Source organism: Trichomonas vaginalis, chromosome II (assembly GCF_026262505.1).
Source record: "Trichomonas vaginalis G3 chromosome II, whole genome shotgun sequence".
NCBI lineage: Eukaryota > Parabasalia > Trichomonadida > Trichomonadidae > Trichomonas > Trichomonas vaginalis.
Genome location: NC_067204.1, coordinates 611390 through 629426, shown reverse-complemented (window position 1 = coordinate 629426; position 18037 = coordinate 611390). Strand labels below are relative to the sequence as shown.

The 18037-nt window shown below is 33.5% G+C and overlaps 8 protein-coding genes, 1 non-coding gene and 1 pseudogene across 10 annotated transcripts, besides 5 other annotated features; 8 read left to right on the top strand and 2 right to left on the bottom strand.

The window, feature by feature from the left end:
- Window positions 1–1231: 1231 nt before the first annotated feature.
- TVAGG3_0461250 (oxidoreductase protein) lies at window positions 1232–2338 on the top strand (the record flags this gene model as incomplete). Its single annotated transcript, XM_001297863.1, has 1 exon — window positions 1248–2318. One exon carries the CDS (start codon window positions 1248–1250, stop codon window positions 2316–2318), a length of 1071 nt encoding a protein of 356 aa, XP_001297864.1.
- Window positions 2339–3058: 720 nt separating this feature from the next.
- Window positions 3059–4179, bottom strand: TVAGG3_0461240 (cysteine-type peptidase protein; the record flags this gene model as incomplete). The annotated part of the gene is made up of 1 exon (XM_001297864.1): window positions 3219–3923. One exon carries the CDS (start codon window positions 3921–3923, stop codon window positions 3219–3221), a length of 705 nt encoding a protein of 234 aa, XP_001297865.1.
- Window positions 4180–4643: 464 nt separating this feature from the next.
- TVAGG3_0461230 lies at window positions 4644–4715 on the bottom strand. The gene has a single exon. It is a non-coding gene; the product is annotated as a tRNA-Val (tRNA).
- A 530-nt stretch (window positions 4716–5245) lies between these two features.
- Window positions 5246–6086: a mobile genetic element.
- Window positions 6087–6490: 404 nt separating this feature from the next.
- Window positions 6491–8412: a mobile genetic element.
- Window positions 7845–8201, top strand: TVAGG3_0461210 (MULE transposase domain-containing protein; the record flags this gene model as incomplete). Its single annotated transcript, XM_051235064.1, has 1 exon — window positions 7845–8201. The coding sequence occupies one exon, from the start codon at window positions 7845–7847 to the stop codon at window positions 8199–8201; it is 357 nt and encodes a 118-aa protein (XP_051092888.1).
- A 210-nt stretch (window positions 8413–8622) lies between the features above and the next one.
- Window positions 8623–9597, top strand: TVAGG3_0461190 (integrase core domain-containing protein; the record flags this gene model as incomplete). The annotated part of the gene is made up of 1 exon (XM_051235063.1): window positions 8623–9597. One exon carries the CDS (start codon window positions 8623–8625, stop codon window positions 9595–9597), a length of 975 nt encoding a protein of 324 aa, XP_051092887.1.
- Window positions 8623–9597: a mobile genetic element.
- A 262-nt stretch (window positions 9598–9859) lies between these two features.
- Window positions 9860–9888: a mobile genetic element.
- A 744-nt stretch (window positions 9889–10632) lies between these two features.
- Window positions 10633–10925, top strand: TVAGG3_0461160 (protein of unknown function, DUF4106 family; the record flags this gene model as incomplete). The annotated part of the gene is made up of 1 exon (XM_051235062.1): window positions 10633–10925. A coding segment is annotated over one exon (293 nt), but the record flags the coding sequence as incomplete, so codon positions are not given.
- Window positions 10926–11124: 199 nt separating this feature from the next.
- On the top strand, window positions 11125–12039 carry TVAGG3_0461150 (protein of unknown function, DUF4106 family; the record flags this gene model as incomplete). The annotated part of the gene is made up of 1 exon (XM_051235061.1): window positions 11125–12039. A coding segment is annotated over one exon (915 nt), but the record flags the coding sequence as incomplete, so codon positions are not given.
- A 354-nt stretch (window positions 12040–12393) lies between these two features.
- Window positions 12394–18037: part of a mobile genetic element that runs on past the window's edge.
- On the top strand, window positions 12670–13141 carry TVAGG3_0461140 (annotated as a pseudogene). The gene has a single exon. A coding segment is annotated over exon 1 (472 nt).
- Window positions 14355–14856, top strand: TVAGG3_0461130 (protein of unknown function, DUF4106 family; the record flags this gene model as incomplete). Its single annotated transcript, XM_051235060.1, has 1 exon — window positions 14355–14856. A coding segment is annotated over one exon (502 nt), but the record flags the coding sequence as incomplete, so codon positions are not given.
- TVAGG3_0461120 (Poxvirus D5 protein-like family) lies at window positions 17742–18014 on the top strand (the record flags this gene model as incomplete). The annotated part of the gene is made up of 1 exon (XM_051235059.1): window positions 17742–18014. One exon carries the CDS (start codon window positions 17742–17744, stop codon window positions 18012–18014), a length of 273 nt encoding a protein of 90 aa, XP_051092883.1.

Sequence of the window (18037 nt, the reverse complement as noted above, 5' to 3'; positions counted from 1 at the left end):
CGTTAGCTTGAAATCAGGAAAAGAGACTATTGATGACTTACTTTCCATCGATGGTGCACAACAGCAGGGAGGGGATTGGTGGGTTTGGGGAAATTCGCTGAGGCACTAGTGTCCGGATTGTTCGTCAAATAGGTTTCCTTTCCTATAAAGAAATGACACTTTTTTGGCGGCTTATTGACTCAGAAAAATTTGAGAGTTAACGAATAATTTTGGCGCCAAAAATAATTTCTCTTAATTTATTAAATTTAATATACGCACATCTATAAGTTATGCTATTTTTTCTATTTATTTTGTTCTAAAATTCTAAATATTTTTTTTTCATAACATAAAATATGATGTCTAGTCTCATTTACATAACAACATGCCTTAGAATAGGTTTTTTATTCTTTTTGTCACTTTAAATTAAGAATAAAAAGATAATTTAAATTGAATATTTGCGATTATTCTCACTAATGCTGCTTCCTCTTTTATTAGGTAGACAACAAAAAGTTAGCCTTGGACTCCCATATCAGATTTTTGATTGGTTGCGTATATAATGAGCTGGGATTGATAGACGAAAACCCAGTGAGAAAATTTTTGACGCCTCTGGTAAAATACTTCTCGGGTAGAAAAGGGCTCTAGCATAATTAATGTGGTTTAGCAAAAATCCGCTCACATGCTGATTTGGGCCTGAATAATGTGTCAGCTCGTAATACCAACGACCTTTGTGGGCATGGTAGATGTTACTCATGTAAGCCTGCCCAAATGCAGCAACAGTAAACTTCTCATTCTGATGTACTATTGTAGATCCAGAAATAAGGTGCATTTACTGATGAGTTATGATGATAATTCGCATTCGTGATTGCAGAAAAATTTGACATTCAAATCATTTTGATCAGTATATAAATTGGAAAGAAATGGAGCTATAAGATGATGAAATCTGGATTCACCAAACTATTTGTATGGACTTCATTCAAATAAATTTCAATTTTAATGGGAATTTGAAAGTTATTTTTATCAAATTCGATCAATTTGTGGTTATTAGATGAATAACAGTGATATTTTCATTCACTTTACTTGCTAGTGTCTCCGAAAGTCCTTAAAATTGTTATTTTTACGTTGGGTTTGAGATTTGTCAATAAAGTGATCGGTTTTGAAAACAAAAATTTTGAAATTTTGCTTTATTATGCTTATGGGAATATTATTTTTACTACGATATAAAATTTGGCAAATTTGATTGTGGTCACTTCACAATCATTATTTTTTCGATGTCTGGAAAGAAAGTTCGCTATGGTATCATCGGATACGGTCTTCTCTCAGCAACTCGTCTTGTTCCTGAGGCCTTTGGCTTCAAACCAGGCTGGAAGAAGCCAGAACACGCAGAATTAGTTGGTGTTTCAAGCAGAAGTGACAGAAATCGCAAAGAAATCGAAAACCTCGGTATCAAATGGTATACAGTTGACGAAATGATCAACTCACCAGATATTGATGCAGTTTTCATCGTTACTCCAAACCTTTCTCATAAAGACATTGCAATACGTGCACTTAAGGCCGGAAAGCATGTTCTCCTTGAGAAGCCAATGACTACAAACGTTGAAGATGCCGAAGAAATCGTCAAAGTTGCTCAAGAATGCAACAAATCTCTTTTCATCGATCACATGATGGTTTTCAACGGCCTCAACATCAAAGCTAAGGAAATTGTTGATTCCAAGGCGATCGGCGAAATCAATGACTTTGTTTTCCATATGGAGTTCGGATTAGCCCTTGACAAGCCAAACGAATGGAGAAGCAACGCAGCAAACGAAGTTGGCGGCCCAATAGGTGACGTAGGCAGCCACTGCATGTATTCTCTCGAGTACATTCTCGGTTCTAAAATTACAAAGATTGCAGCTACATACCATCCGAAGTTTACTCAGTCCAATGTCGAAGATGGCGCTTACATCAAAGTGTTCCTAGAGAACGGAAACATTGGAACTGTAAGAGTTTCTTTCGCAGATCGCAGAGGAAACGATTCTTCGATTCCAATGCAGATGGGATACGAAATCTACGGTTCTAAGAAGGTGTTGAGAACATACGGAACTCTTTTCCAGTTCAGCGGAGTTGCATCAGAAAAACCAAAGATCAGACTCGAACTCGACGATAGCGAAGGCAACGTCGAACAGGTAAAGCAGGAAGTTGTACAGGATATCTACCAATCGGCCGTGGAACACCACGCTTTGTCTATTCTTGAAGGAAAGAGAATCGATGGAAAGGACGGCCTCCACTCTATGCGCTTGATCGCTGCAGCTCATGAATCAGCAAAGAATGGTGGAAAAGTTATTGAAATTCCAAGAGACTAAAAAATTTTTTTTAAATTTACAAAAATTTTCACAAAGAAGCATCGGATTCGATGTTTTCGTGCTTGTGTAAGTAATGTCACTCGAAATATGTATAATTTGGATCATTCTTAAATATTTTGTTTATATCGTGCTTAAATATCCGTAAATTCCTTGATATTGATTGCTTTAACTCTTAGTCTGCTTTAATATCCTTATAAATATGGATTTTGTCTTATATGCGATCATATTTCAGATAGAATCCAAAAAATAAATCGTAAAATTTTGGATTTTCGGAACTGATTTTTCTTAAAATCGTAAGATTGTGATATTTTTCGTCAGCAAACGATCGTAATGCAAAGAAAAATCACGTTGAATTCATTGTAACTTGTTGGAGGTTGGAATGACTTGGATTTCCTTAAGATGTTAAAATGTTGATTTCTAACTATCATTTTGGAGTAAACGATGATAATCGATATCATAATTCCTCATTTTCGATGATTTTTTGACCGAATACTGTTAACGGTTAACTATAGAAGTAATTTTAGGGCATTCTAATTTTCCAAATTTTTCGTATTTCTTGAAATTCATCAAAGCATTTCTAGATTTTGTAAACGATTTTTAGAATTCTCAGATTTTTTTGGAAATTTAAGATTAAAAATTTATTTAATTTCAATTTTTTCAATTATATACGCATTATTATATGATTTTAACACGATAAAAATATTTGATTTTTGAAGATTTATAGATGCTATCATAGGATAATAATTTATTCGTTTAAAATTTATTCGTTATTATTTTATTTAGGTAATATTATCAATTAAAAAGGGGAATGCAGATTTTTGGCAGTTAGTATTCGTTTTCCAGAGTAAATGAAATTCAATTTTAAATAGAATAAAAAAAATAATACTAATCGCTTAAATTTTAGTCAATAAGGGGAATAACCGCTTCTGTTGCAATTCCGCACTGGTTATCCTTATTTCTAGACATCTTAATGTAGCCTTCGAGTCCCCAATACTTGCCCCAAGAGTTTCTGACGAGCCAGTAGTCTTTTCCATCCTCTACACCGTATCCGATTACAGTAACGACGTGGTCGAGAATGATCTTGCCGCACTTTGGATTGTCGAAAACTCCGGAAGAATATAATCTGAATTGTTCGGAATCAGCGTTAATCATTACGGCGTATGGGCCATTTGCAGCAACTTCTGTCTTGAGCTGATCTTCATTTGATTTGCATTTATGGTATCCTGTTAATTTTCCAACACCACGTGTTTTATCGAATTTGCAGCTGTGGTGTTCAGCCTGATATGGATAGTTATCTTCTGTTTCGAAAAGTCCATGCATGAAAATTTTGACGTATTCGAAAGCAAGAGAAGGAAGGCAGCCGTGGCAACCTAAGCAGTCATGGCAGCAGTCAACAAGGCATTGCTCTGATAAGCTGTATAATGTTCCATGCTTCAAAAACCATGAACTTTCCATAGCTGCGCAAGAACCGAAAGCCCAGCAAGAACCACAGTGCTTCTGGTCTTTAATTTCATTTACAGCTCCTTTAGTACGATAGTCAATTTCATCTGGGATATCACCAACTATTGTTTCTAATTCTTTGATAGTTTTTGATTCAAAATTCATTTGTTTTCCTCCTAAAAGTGTTTAGTATTCAGAAGGAGTAAGGTGTGCAAGGCTATTTAATGAAAGTTTGAATGATGTTTCTTTCCTGTTATGCTCCTCAACGAATCTTTTTGAATTCAAAAAGATTCCTAACCTGAAATGATATTCATCCCCTGTGAAAACGTTACCAGTTTCCCTCATCCATGAGAGAAATGCACGTTCTTCATGGAGTTGATAAAGGTAGGAACGGGATAATGAACAAAACAAAAACATTTTTAAATGATTTTCAAAGAGTTAAAACTTTTAAATGAATTCCACGATTGCTAATGTTATCAAATAGATAATTAATGAAGAGTTGTTGAAATTGTCACTTTTATGATCTGCAATTCAACGTCAAAATTTATATTACAGGAATATAAACACATTGCACTATTAGCTATTCTACATAAATGAAGGTCTTACGGCATCCTCAGAGTAAAAAATGCTTCATTCATTCCAACGAAGCAAAAATATGTGCGAATTTATGATAATTTCCTAAACAAGGATGTTATCGTATAAAATCAACTTATAGAATTGAACACTTATGATCGTTTCCTAATCAACAGACGTCTTATGGGATTTCGAGTAATTTTCTTAAAATATCAATCAATTTTGATTATATATCTAATTGCATAATGTACAGTATATGGATTTATCATTATCATCTTATGAAGGTGTTATGGAAATGTAAAAAGAAAAAAATGTCCCAGGCCAGAATCGAACTGGCCTCTGATCCGTGTCAAGGATCTATTCTAACCAATATACTACTGGGACTTTCAGATTTTAATTTTTAATTTATATTAAATAGAAAATTTGTCCCCTAATCCCAAAGTGTGATACAAATTGAAGTTAGAGTGGAGCTTTAAAATGTCAGACTGGCATAATTGAAGTTCGTTTAAAAGAGAAAAGATCGATTTCTTTAAAACAATAAAGTTCAAAATATCTGACAACGTTTTAATATACTAATATTTGATCGGAATAATCTATTCAAGTCGCTAAGATATACATCCGATTCTTGATCAACGATTGTATTAGATAAAATTTATTCATTACTTACCTTTGAAATGAAATTGAGAGAATTTTTCCATTTCACTTTTCATCGTTTTACTGTCGGAAAAAATTCTAAATAGGATGTCAAGCAAATAAAACTAATTTGAATTATTTGTTAACAAAAATTTGATGTAAAATGCAAGGTTAATGTTAAAAGTACTGTATATACTTTATAATGTATTGTTCAATTAAGATTTCTCGTGTCAGCCAAAAGGTTATAATTTGTAAATCTAACAAAATCAGACAAAGATATTGTTATAGACCGAAAATAGATTTTTTCGGTTTTCTCTTCAAATAATTGAAAGAATGATACTATTATAGGTTTATTATATTATATAGCATAGAATCATGCTATAGCCGAAAATTATAAGTTTTGAGAAGATTGAATATAACACAAATAAATTTGAATGTAAGTTAAATTGCTTGTTGTTTTTAATAGCTATTCAATGAGAAATCCAATATTGCAAAATTCAAATTGAATGATTGAAAGAACAGAAAAAGTCATTCTTTTCAATTTCGAATATGTTTCATTGTATTTATAATTATATGGCAAATAAGATATTTAAACTTGATTTCTGAAGGAAAATTCACAAAATTGAATAAATTCAAATAATTTTTATTCAAAAATAAACTAGTTATTTGAGTTTAATACTAATTATCTATTCAAACTACAAAGTTTGTAATTTAAAATATTTTGTGAGATCAGATTGAATTAATTCAAGGTTCTTTTCAATTAATATTAATGACCATATTACGCATTTTCGAACATTCTAAACCAAATATATAAAAATGGGAGACGAATGTTAAATTTGCTAGACATGGGGGAGTTGTCTGCAAAGTTTTAGCTCTTATCTCTAACAAAAAATTAATTTTTAAAAAAATGACCGAATACGTTTCACAGCGAGAAAAAAATAAAAGGCAAGGTAGAATTTTCTAGACATAAAGAAGTTGTTTACCGAGTTTTAGCTCTTATCTCTAACAAAAAATTAATTTTTAAAAAAATGACCGAATACGTTTCACAGCGAGAAAAAAATAAAAGGCAAGATAGAATTTTCTAGACATAAAGAAGTTGTTTACCGAGTTTTAGCTCTTATCTCTAACAAAAAATTAATTTTTAAAAAAATGACCGAATACGTTTCACAGCGAGAAAAAAATAAAAGGCAAGATAGAATTTTCTAGACATAAAGAAGTTGTTTACCGAGTTTTAGCTCTTATCTCTAACAAAAAATTAATTTTTAAAAAAATGACCGAATACGTTTCACAGCGAGAAAAAAATAAAAGGCAAGATAGAATTTTCTAGACATAAAGAAGTTGTTTACCGAGTTTTAGCTCTTATCTCTAACAAAAAATTAATTTTTAAAAAAATGACCGAATACGTTTCACAGCGAGAAAAAAATAAAAGGCAAGATAGAATTTTCTAGACATAAAGAAGTTGTTTACCGAGTTTTAGCTCTTATCTCTAACAAAAAATTAATTTTTTAAAAAAATGACCGAATACGGAGAAAGGGACAGACTAGCCCATTGTCACTTTTTAATTTAGCAAATGAACGCTTATGGAGTGGAGTTTTTGGGTAAATCTGATTTGCTTATAAATGAAATAAAATCAAAAGAAACCATATTGGCATTATATTATGCAAAAATAAATGATCTTACTTAGTACTTTTAAAGTTAATTTCAGAAAAAATTTGACACAATGGTATCCGGCACATACAAGTGGTGTACAACCAAAATATAAGTTGGTTTAAACATATATTGCTATATCTCATGATCTTACTTAGTACTTTTAAAGTTAATTTCAGAAAAAATTTGACACAATGGTATCCGGCACATACAAGTGGTGTACAACCAAAATATAAGTTGGTTTAAACATATATTGCTATATCTCATGATCTTACTTAGTACTTTTAAAGTTAATTTCAGAAAAAATTTGACACAATGGTATCCGGCACATACAAGTGGTGTACAACCAAAATATAAGTTGGTTTAAACATATATTGCTATATCTCATGATCTTACTTAGTACTTTTAAAGTTAATTTCAGAAAAAATTTGACACAATGGTATCCGGCACATACAAGTGGTGTACAACCAAAATATAAGTTGGTTTAAACATATATTGCTATATCTCATGATCTTACTTAGTACTTTTAAAGTTAATTTCAGAAAAAATTTGACACAATGGTATCCGGCACATACAAGTGGTGTACAACCAAAATATAAGTTGGTTTAAACATATATTGCTATATCTCATGATCTTACTTAGTACTTTTAAAGTTAATTTCAGAAAAAATTTGACACAATGGTATCCGGCACATACAAGTGGTGTACAACCAAAATATAAGTTGGTTTAAACATATATTGCTATATCTCATGATCTTACTTAGTACTTTTAAAGTTAATTTCAGAAAAAATTTGACACAATGGTATCCGGCACATACAAGTGGTGTACAACCAAAATATAAGTTGGTTTAAACATATATTGCTATATCTCATGATCTTACTTAGTACTTTTAAAGTTAATTTCAGAAAAAATTTGACACAATGGTATCCGGCACATACAAGTGGTGTACAACCAAAATATAAGTTGGTTTAAACATATATTGCTATATCTCATGATCTTACTTAGTACTTTTAAAGTTAATTTCAGAAAAAATTTGACACAATGGTATCCGGCACATACAAGTGGTGTACAACCAAAATATAAGTTGGTTTAAACATATATTGCTATATCTCATGATCTTACTTAGTACTTTTAAAGTTAATTTCAGAAAAAATTTGACACAATGGTATCCGGCACATACAAGTGGTGTACAACCAAAATATAAGTTGGTTTAAACATATATTGCTATATCTCATGATCTTACTTAGTACTTTTAAAGTTAATTTCAGAAAAAATTTGACACAATGGTATCCGGCACATACAAGTGGTGTACAACCAAATCTTCGACTCGATGAACTTGTCATCGAGTTATATTCCAGTGTTGTTCCTTCATTCCTGATTAAGTTGCAAATTAAAGGTCTGGATTCAGAGAGAAGTGTTAAAGTTATCAAAAAAGTCACAAGAGATTTCGAAGAAATGACACAATTTAAAAAAGTCGAATGCATCAGTATGCTTGAAGCTGTTCAGAAAGGTCTGAAAAATGATACACTTGATCCCAACATTGTTTACTCAACATTAAAAATATTATTGCAAAGAAAACATTTGATTTAATAAACATTTAATTTATTATAATTAATTTTTTATTACAGTATAGTAAAAAATGCTATAAATAAATTATTATATTTTATTAAAATGTGACTTTTAATAGTAAGTGAATAAAATAAATCAGGAATTGGGAAAGAAATAAGGTTAATTAAAAATAATGAAAATTACAAGTTTAAGGTTAATGAAAAGTGACAATGGGCGAGTTTGTCCCCCACTCACCGAATACGTTTCACAGCGAGAAAAAAATAAAACTGTACACTGATTTTCATTTTCATTTCCAGTCACTTTACTTATTATTTTTTCTTTTTTTCATTTTAATTATAAATTATTTCATAATACGTTTATTTACGTTACCATTTTCTTTATTCTTTTGAATTCCATACTAGACACTTATAGAATATTTTGATTGTTAACGTACTTCATTAGAATGAATCCTTACAAAGGGTATGTCGATCGAATTTACCTAATTGGTATTTCCAATCAGATTGAAGAAGGTAAAATGACATGGGAAGAAGCTTGCACCCATGTTCCCATCGCCCCAACCCTCCAATCAAATGATTTAAAATATTTAGATGTTTCAAAATCTTTTTTACAAAATCAATTTAGCTTACAGAATATCCCATTGCCTAAAGGCAAGAAAGGTCGTAGGGTCAATCCCTACGACCAAATCAAAGCTCTTGCTGTGATACATGACCACTGGGCCTTTCCCTGTGGTCAAACAAAACAATGGAAACGTTTGAAATTACAACAAATTGATGTATCTTATAGAGAAGTACGCAGATACTTCAAAGAAAATCATTTCACCAAGACGCGATTAGAGCATGCCGGGCCAGAAACAGCAGTAAGATATTGGGCGCTTTCACCCAATCTTATCTGGCACGCAGATGTTCATTATTTTAGGGGTGTTCGTGGCCAGTATATTTATGGCATAATCGACGATTTTAGCCGCAAAGTCCTAGCGTGTATACAAATACCAGATATGCTGGCAGCGACGACAGCGAACGTTGCGGCTTCCGCCTTCATTGAATTTGGCGCCCCTTATTGTTTCTGGACCGACAACGGTTCAGAAAATAGGGGCGCCTTTCAAGATCTACTTGATCTTTGGGGCGTCCAATGGCGGCATACAGACTCTCATTCTCCCTACCAAAATGGGAAGATTGAGAGATTCTGGCCGACATTGGAGCGCTGCCAAAGCATTCAGGCTATTCCTGCCTTTATTTGGGAGTACAATAATAACACACTGCATGAAGATCTCCCAATTAATCCATTAACTGGAACAAATTACACGCCAAATCAAATGTATCAGCTGAAACCGAAATACACAAATGCAGATACAGAAAGGTTGTGGCAAATATGGGATAGAGATACAGGCATGACCGCTGTTGACACATTCACAGCGTAATAATAAACATAATTTTTTAATTTCATTTTTAACAAGTTTTTTTAAATGTATGTAATGAATAATTCATTAGAATATGATAATGCACATTGTAACAGAATAGAACAATCACCAAATTTTTTTTTGAAATTATAAAATAAAAGTAAAAAGTATAAAGTAATCTAACCAAAAAAGATATTTAAAAGAATTTTGGAAAAAACAGAATAAGGATAATGATATTATTTTAGATACACAATCGATGTACTGAAGAATAATCCGGTAAAATGATGATATAAAATTAGATTATTTTACAAGTAGCTAAAAGAATAAGGTCAGGTATGAGGGGCTTCCAGGGGCTGCGCCCCTTCTAGCCCTAAGAATTTTGCCCAAGACCCAAGAGGAGGACCGAACCCCAGCCGACCAGCCGGTGATAAAAACCAAAACCGTTTTTAAAAAGTGACAGACAACTCCGTTTTTTAAAAGTGACAAAACCGTTTTTCACTATATAAGAGATATGCAAACAAAAAAGTGACAGCCGCATGTTTTAAACTACAAAAACCGTTTTTTACTTCACTTAAAATGCCACGTAAGCTACGTAAGAATATACGTAAGAGGAAGAGAGCATTGAAACATCCAATAGTAAAACTGACACCACAACAACAGTTGCAACAAAAATGATGAATGACCCCACTATGTTGCAACAAATGTCAAGCAACCCTATGCTTTTAAACCGAGTTATTGGTGCACAGAGTGGAGGTTTAAGAGCGGCACTTTTAGCGAAAATGCAGGCTATGGTGGAGCTGCAGACGGAACAGCTTATAACCCTCAAAGTCAAATGAATTTGAGTTCACTCAAAAATCAAATAACAGATGTCAAAAAGTCAAACATAGACATACAGAAACAAATAAGTGAAAACGAAAAGAAACTAGAATATGACAGACACACAAAGAAATCAATGAGTTAAACGTAGAGAAAAAGAAGAAAGAAGAACAACTGAAAGAACTAAGTACAGAGGAATATGCGAAAAAAGTGTCAGAAAAAGCAGCAGAAGTAGCAAAAATGGAACAAGATGTTATAAATTTGAAAAACCATACTACTCAATATAAAGTACTGAAAGATGAAGAGATAAAACAAAAAGCCCTGAAGACATATATGGATAGCGATGAGTATAAAAAAGAAGTTGAAGCAAATGTAAAGGCAGAAAAACTTTTACAGTTGCAAAACCAAACCGTACAGTATGAAAACTTAGCACAAGAAAGTAAAAATAACGACGCAGCCATGCAAAAGGCAATGAAAAGCGCAGAATATATAAAAGCTAATAATGACTGGTTAGATGCCCAAGCCAACGCTAAAGCAGCCCAACTTATAGGGTCAATAAGGACAAAAATACAAGCGGATGAAGACAGTTCAAATGAAGCTTTAATGAATGCCGACTTTAAGAATGCCTTCGAAGCTCTTCATAGTAAGGTGAAACTAGTGAACGATTTCTCATCTGGAAAGAAACTGAAGTCTGAAGGTTTCGACAAAGAGTTAAAAGAAGTAGCACAAAATATGACGAAAATAACAGATGCAGCAACTAGACAGGCAGTTCAAAGTGCCTATGACGCCGTTAGAGCAACTGTTGTGGAAAGTCAAGAAAAAGAGTTACAACAGACCAAAACAGACCTAGTAAATGCTTTCTTAAAAACGAAAAGTCAGGTAGGACATTATGCTGCAGATGGAACATATGTGCCAGCTGGTGGAACTTATATACCACCAAACCCTCCAAGAGAAGCACCTGCACCAGGACTACCTAAAACATTTACATCGTCACATGGACACAGACACAAGCATGCACCAAAACCAACACAACAACCAACAGTTCAAAATCCAGCACAACAACTACCTCCACAACCAGCACAACAACCACCTCCACAACCAGCACAACAACCAGCACAAACAGAGCAAGGACATAAAAGAAGTAGAGAACAAGGAAACCAAGAATTCTTAAAAATGCTTAAGGAAGAATATGATTACCCAGATACTCTTGACTTTAGTGACAGATATAAAGAAGCTATTAGAAAGTTCAAGGAAGGAAATACTGACCCGAACCTATTTAGCTTTATGGCTCAGCACCAAATTGGATATAATCTCAAACCTGGAAAATACAAGCTCGCTAAGGGATATGATTTAATAGCATATCATCCAAATGACATGACTGAATTTACTCCGAGATATTTGATGTCAGAGATAAATGATGATTCAACTCCTCTTCATGAAACGCGTAAAAATAGAGACGGAACGAAAGAAGAAAGGGTTATGAATGCGGATGACTTAAATAGGGAACTTGTTAAAAACGGTCTCGGAATATATGAAATGCCACCAGATGAGGTACAAGAAACTCCACAGGAAGAAGTTCAGATACAACCAGACATGGAAGAAATAGTTCAGCAACAACAGCTAGAAGAGCCTGAAGGAAACGAACAAGTCCCTCCTTTGGAAACTAACTTCACAGAACTAGATGAAGATTTGGAACAGCCGAAAAATCTTGACCCTCAACAAGAGTATGAGGAGAATATGGAATCTTTCCAAGAGTCTAAGAAAAATTCGGCTGACAAAGTAGAAGAATATCGAAAAATGTTCGCCGACATACAAAAGACTCCAACATCAGATGAAAATATTCAGCAAAGAATGGAAGAACTGAAAGAAAATGTACGCAAATACAATAACCCTTTTTACTTACGACCATATAACGTTCAATCTTCGGCTGAACTCGGTGAAAATAAAAGGTTAAATTTCAACAAAACATATAGAAATGAAACATTGTTTAAAGTTCATTCAGAACCTAACAAATATGGAAACAAACCTACTTTTGTTTCTGCAGACTATGGAACTACAATGAGATGGGGTCATAAAGCTAATCCGGATAGGTGGTTCATAAACTTACAACCTCAATTCCAAGAAGTTGTAGACGCAATGGAAGTGAATGGTGAACCAGATATAGCTGGTATTTTCAGCGCGGCTTTAATGCCGTTGAAAGATATGAAAGATGCAGATATTTTGGACCAGTATGAAATGAACATGGCTGATGGAAATATAACACCTGACGTTCTAAAACATTTATCTCAAAGAACTACACAGAACCATAGAGATGGTATATTTGGTGAAGAGTTTAGAAAGAAAGTTAGGGAGAGAGAAGGAAGAGAACCTATTGTACATGACCTTGCAAACGAAAGTTTGCAAAATGTCATAAAAACTTACTTTGCAGACAATGAACCGAGAAGGGATGAATATTTAAGAAAACTCAAATGGACAGTACCAAATGAAATGTTAGTATTGAAAACATGTTCCTTGACAAAATAAAACCAACTACAGAAATAAATGACGCAAGACTGAAACATTGGGTAAAAGCTTTCCCATTCACAAAAGATATTATTGGTAACATGGAAAGAAAACCAGAATGGCTACAAAAACATATATTTGGAAACGAGCTTATTCCATATGGACAAGCTCTGTTTGAAGAGCTTGAACCGGAAACTCAGGAAAGAGTCATGCAAACAATACGCGAAGACTCAAATACAAACTATGACAAACTCTTTCTAGGATATAGGTTACCTGAGATGGGCGACCAGAGCCCAAAGGCAAAAAGGACATGGGAAATTTACAACATACTAGGTGAACATGATGCAAAGATGCAACAACTTGAAGCAGAGGGCAAGTTACCAAAAGCGACACCAAAGAAGAAGAGTAGAACAAAGTGAAAGTAGTGAAGAAGTAACTTCATCTAGTGAAAGTAGTGGCAATGAAGGAAAAAGAAGAGTTAAAAACTCAGTCAGGAAGAAAGTAAAGCTTGGTACGAAACAATTATGACATATAAATCCAACTATTCTATATTTTTACCCATATGAAATGTACGCCGCTCAGAATATAACGCCAACAGTTTTGGATGCCATGAACGGAAATGTTTCCGAATGGTATAATGAATGCGACAATGCCATTAGAAGGTCAGAAATAGTTCCTGGAACTTACGAATATACAACTGCTGTTTCTTATGGAAACGTAGGTGAGTTTGGAGAAGGTTCTTCAACAACAGTAGATATTGCTTGCGACAGGTTTCATATTATTTCTATTGACAACTCATTCTTATACGTGGAACAAGACATTGAAATAAAACCTTCTGCCAAGTTGTCTGACAAGAAAGGTTGCAATGGAATTTTCTATGTCGGATACCAATATGCTCCAGAAGTTTTCATGGGATATAAGATATATTCTAACTCTGACTTAGTTCAAACAGTAACATGGGCAAACTATGAATGGTTCGCTTTGAGAAACTCAGTACAACCACAAGCTAGAGAACAAACAGACCAGTATGCAACTATTGAGAAAATAAGAAGACTTGACCCTAACGTTCCAGGAGTTTATGTTAACCTTTCTGGTTCAGATGGAAATGCTGCCACTAAAGTAAAACTGAAACTTAGAGTTCCTTTGTCATCTTTCCTCATCTTCAGGTTTTTAAGATACTTGCCAAACTGGGCAGGAAAAATTTCTATTGAACTTACTCCAAGCAAAAATAACTTAGTCATTGCACCAACACAAGACCCATTCAGCATTACTGTAGCTGGAACTGTGGAGCCAAGTTCTGTGACTTTTGCAAAGACAAAGTTGACTTAGACTTTGGTTTCTCAAACTTCAACACTGAAGTAAACTATTATTTCAATGCTGGTGGAACTGCTTGGGACCCAGTTAAGTTTACATGCGAAAAATTTGAATGCAAGAGAATAGAAAGCAGACTTGCCGTTTATATGTTGGACCCAGATATTTCAAATGCTTTAGCTGCCAAATATATTGCAGTTCCACTTATGTTCCCTATACACCAAATATCTGTCAAAGACTTTGCAGGTGAAGTTGGAAACCAAAGTGCTGACCCAGGTGCAAGAACAGATATTGCTTTAACAACTGCAATGAAACATGCAGATACTATGTTTGTACTGTTCAGACGAACTATAAATGACTATTCTTGTTTCTACAACCCTGGTATTAAATATCATATAAACATAGATGGCAAATATTATCCAAGAGAAGAATATTCTACAGTTGAGGATATGAGGTCATACAACTTGACATTAGATGCTATGAACTTTAACAACAACTTCACAACAACTATTAACCCTGAAATGCAAAGTTCTATTATGCCATATGTGAAAGTATGGACTCATACAGGAAGTCAAAAAACTCAATATACAAATGGAGACCGTTCAAACTTTTGGCTTGGCATTCCATTTGCTGACTCAGAAGACTTTATGGGTGGTATTTCAACTGTTGGTACAGTTCAAATACAATATACTGGTGACAGAGACGGTCCAGATGAATTGAAAGCAAAGAAGTTTACAAAACCAATAGCACTCTTCACGGAAGATGCTCTTTTGAAGATTCGTTCGATGAAACCTGCTGGGGCTCCTCAGATTGGCATAACGACAGCTTCCATCGAGCAGATTTTGGCAGCAGGTCAGTAAGTTGTTCTTGAACTGACTTCTCTCCGTCAAATATTGACAGTACGCCAGTTTTGACATAATATTGTATTATAAACTTTCCTTTAGTAATATCGGTCAGTTTTGAAGTTATATTTTGTCAACGTCAAGAACTTTCACCATCTCGGTTATACCAACTTTCTTTGCTTTATGAAAATATTTAGGTTCAGCAAAGACTGCTATTCTATAACATTTTCCATTGTTTGTGTAAAGAACTATTCTGTCAATGTATTTGTATTGTTGTGTGTGTGTAAACTTTGTTCTGCTTCAATTCGAAGAGATATCCGAATACGTCCATCTTTTTATTCTAAGTAAAATGTCATTTCCGAAAAATAAAAGCGTAAGTGTTTCAAAAGGTTTAATGGCGGTGGCAGATGTGAAGTTAAATTCACCAACTCAAACAAACAGTCAAAGTGTTATTGTCAATGTCAAAGACAGAGATGTTGAAGGGGAAACCATACGAAGACGAAGATGGTATAACAATTGTTCCTGTAAAAGAACCAACATATCCTGAAGTTAGCAGAGATTTAAGTTCTGTTGCAGATATTCGAAACGACTACCAACAACTGAAAGACAAACTTCAAACTCAGGAGAAGATTTGTCAAGCTTTAAGTATAATGTTAAACTTGGTCGAACACAACCCTGTAAAAGTGAACTCATATGTCATTGCACCTCATGAAGTTTTGAAAGAACTATTGAAACTTTTGACAGAGGCAGACGATATAAACATCAAAGAAATAGAACCCGACATTAGTTGCTGTGGTGTTTCATATAATGTCATTGACAAGATATACGTTATGAAAGGAGGTGAAACGTTGAACTTAAAATATAGTTTCTCAGACGTCATAAAAATATTTGACGACCACAACATTTCATTAAAATTTATTGCTAAGTAAATGCAGAAGACATAATGGTTTATACTATTACGACTAAAAACCCTGAGTCATATAATTCTATAACAACAAACTTACAAAGTCCTCAAGGACGATATTGTAAACTAACCTTAAACACAGTGACGACTAAAGCCTGTTTTTGCTCTTTTGACACCAGAAGACTTTATTGTTGTGAATGGTAAAAAATACTCCTTTGAAGATACTTACTCAGATATACCACCAACAGGTTTTGTTGACTTATTTAATACTTTAAGGACGGATGTAACATGTGCTGCAACTAGAGCAGGTTTCATTATGTTTGGATGTCCGACTGAGTTTACTATAAACAATATGAGCTATAATACAAAACTTATTTCTGGTTTTTACTACCAACAGTTTCCTATAACAGGAAAAGGTGTCATACAAGGAATGTCTATTCCATTGACATTAAGCACACCAATCTTATATATTGTTTCAAACTTAGGTTCAAAGTGTTATTCGAATGTCGACAGAAACTATTATGACCAAAAGATACTTATGCGTATAAACAATACTTTCTCTGCTGGTTTGCCTATTGTTCATTCGAATGCAGAATTTTCAACCTTAGTGAACTCAAACACTTTGGCAAGTATACGTTGACATTAGTTGACGCAAACTTTGTTCCTGTAAAACTTTTATGTCCTATGTATTTGTCAATGACGGCAGAAAGTTTCGAATTGGAAGATGCAACTGGTGAAAGTATTGTATTACAAGAACAACTTCAACAACAAATAGTCAAGAACAACAAATGCAACAACAAAGTCAAGAATAAAAAAAATATTTTTTTTATTTTATAAAAATGTACAGAATAGATGTTTCAGATTTTTATGACTTCCAAGCATTCAGAAATATGTGTCCATTTAGAGACTATAACAAAGCAGTCGAGAATTTGAAACGTTTAGTCATTTATGTTGGACTCTGCCCCAGAATGTTATGTCATGAAAGAATGGATGTTGTCTTTAACAAACCAAGAGCAACAATAGTGTCTGAACAAGAATGTAGACAGAAACTTAAGAAAATAAAAGTCGTACAAGTTGGAATGAAGATGTTAGATGCTTGGGATATCTTATTGTCAAAGTTAGAAGATTTTCAGTTCGAGTATAAAGTTCTATACACCTTCTCCAAACTTCTATTCTATCTTCACTGGATATAAATACGAACAAGTAGAATGGAAAGAAAATATTATAGAAGCTTGGTTAGACCATGTCAAAGAAATTATATGCAATGGAAACGAAAAGGTATAGTATATCTTATGTTGGTTGCAAATATCTTACAACATCCAAGTGCTAAAAATGAAACTGCTCTCATTATAATTGGAAAACAAGGAACAGGTAAGAATACTTTCTTTACAGATATCTTATGCAAACTATTAGAAGGTTATTCGAACCCTAATATGACAAACTTAGAAAACATCTCGGTAAATTTAACTCTTCAATTGAGAATATGAAACTTATAGTTTGCAATGAACTTCAAAGTATAGATACAACAAAGTTTGAACTCAGATGCTTTGAAGAGTCTTATAACAGACAAAGTTGGAGTTGTTGAAAGAAAGTATAAAGACCAAAGAGTTTGTGAAAATGTTGCAAACTTCATTATGGTTTCAAACAATGCTGTTCCGATAAGTTAGAAAGTTCTGACAGAAGATATGTAGTTGTCAGAACGTCAGATTCTCATATGCAAGATACAGAATATTTGACGACTTAGCAGAAACTTTGACATCTGACTTTTACAACCACTTGTTCTCATTTTCATGACATTAGATATTTCTAAGTTCAATCCAAGACAAATTCCACATACCGAAGAGAGACAAACATTGTTAGAAGCAAACAAGAGTGTATATGAACTGTTCATAGATGAAACTGACTTTGAGTGTTTAGATGAAAGGTCATTGTACGATTCGTATAAACAATATTGTCAAGAATATGGTTATATGACAGCTTCTAAACGAACATTCTTGGCAAATGTCAAAAGTCTTTTAGATGTTCAGAATGGTGTATATACAAAGAAAAATTTTTCTGAGTAAATTTTAAAAAAAAATATTTTTTT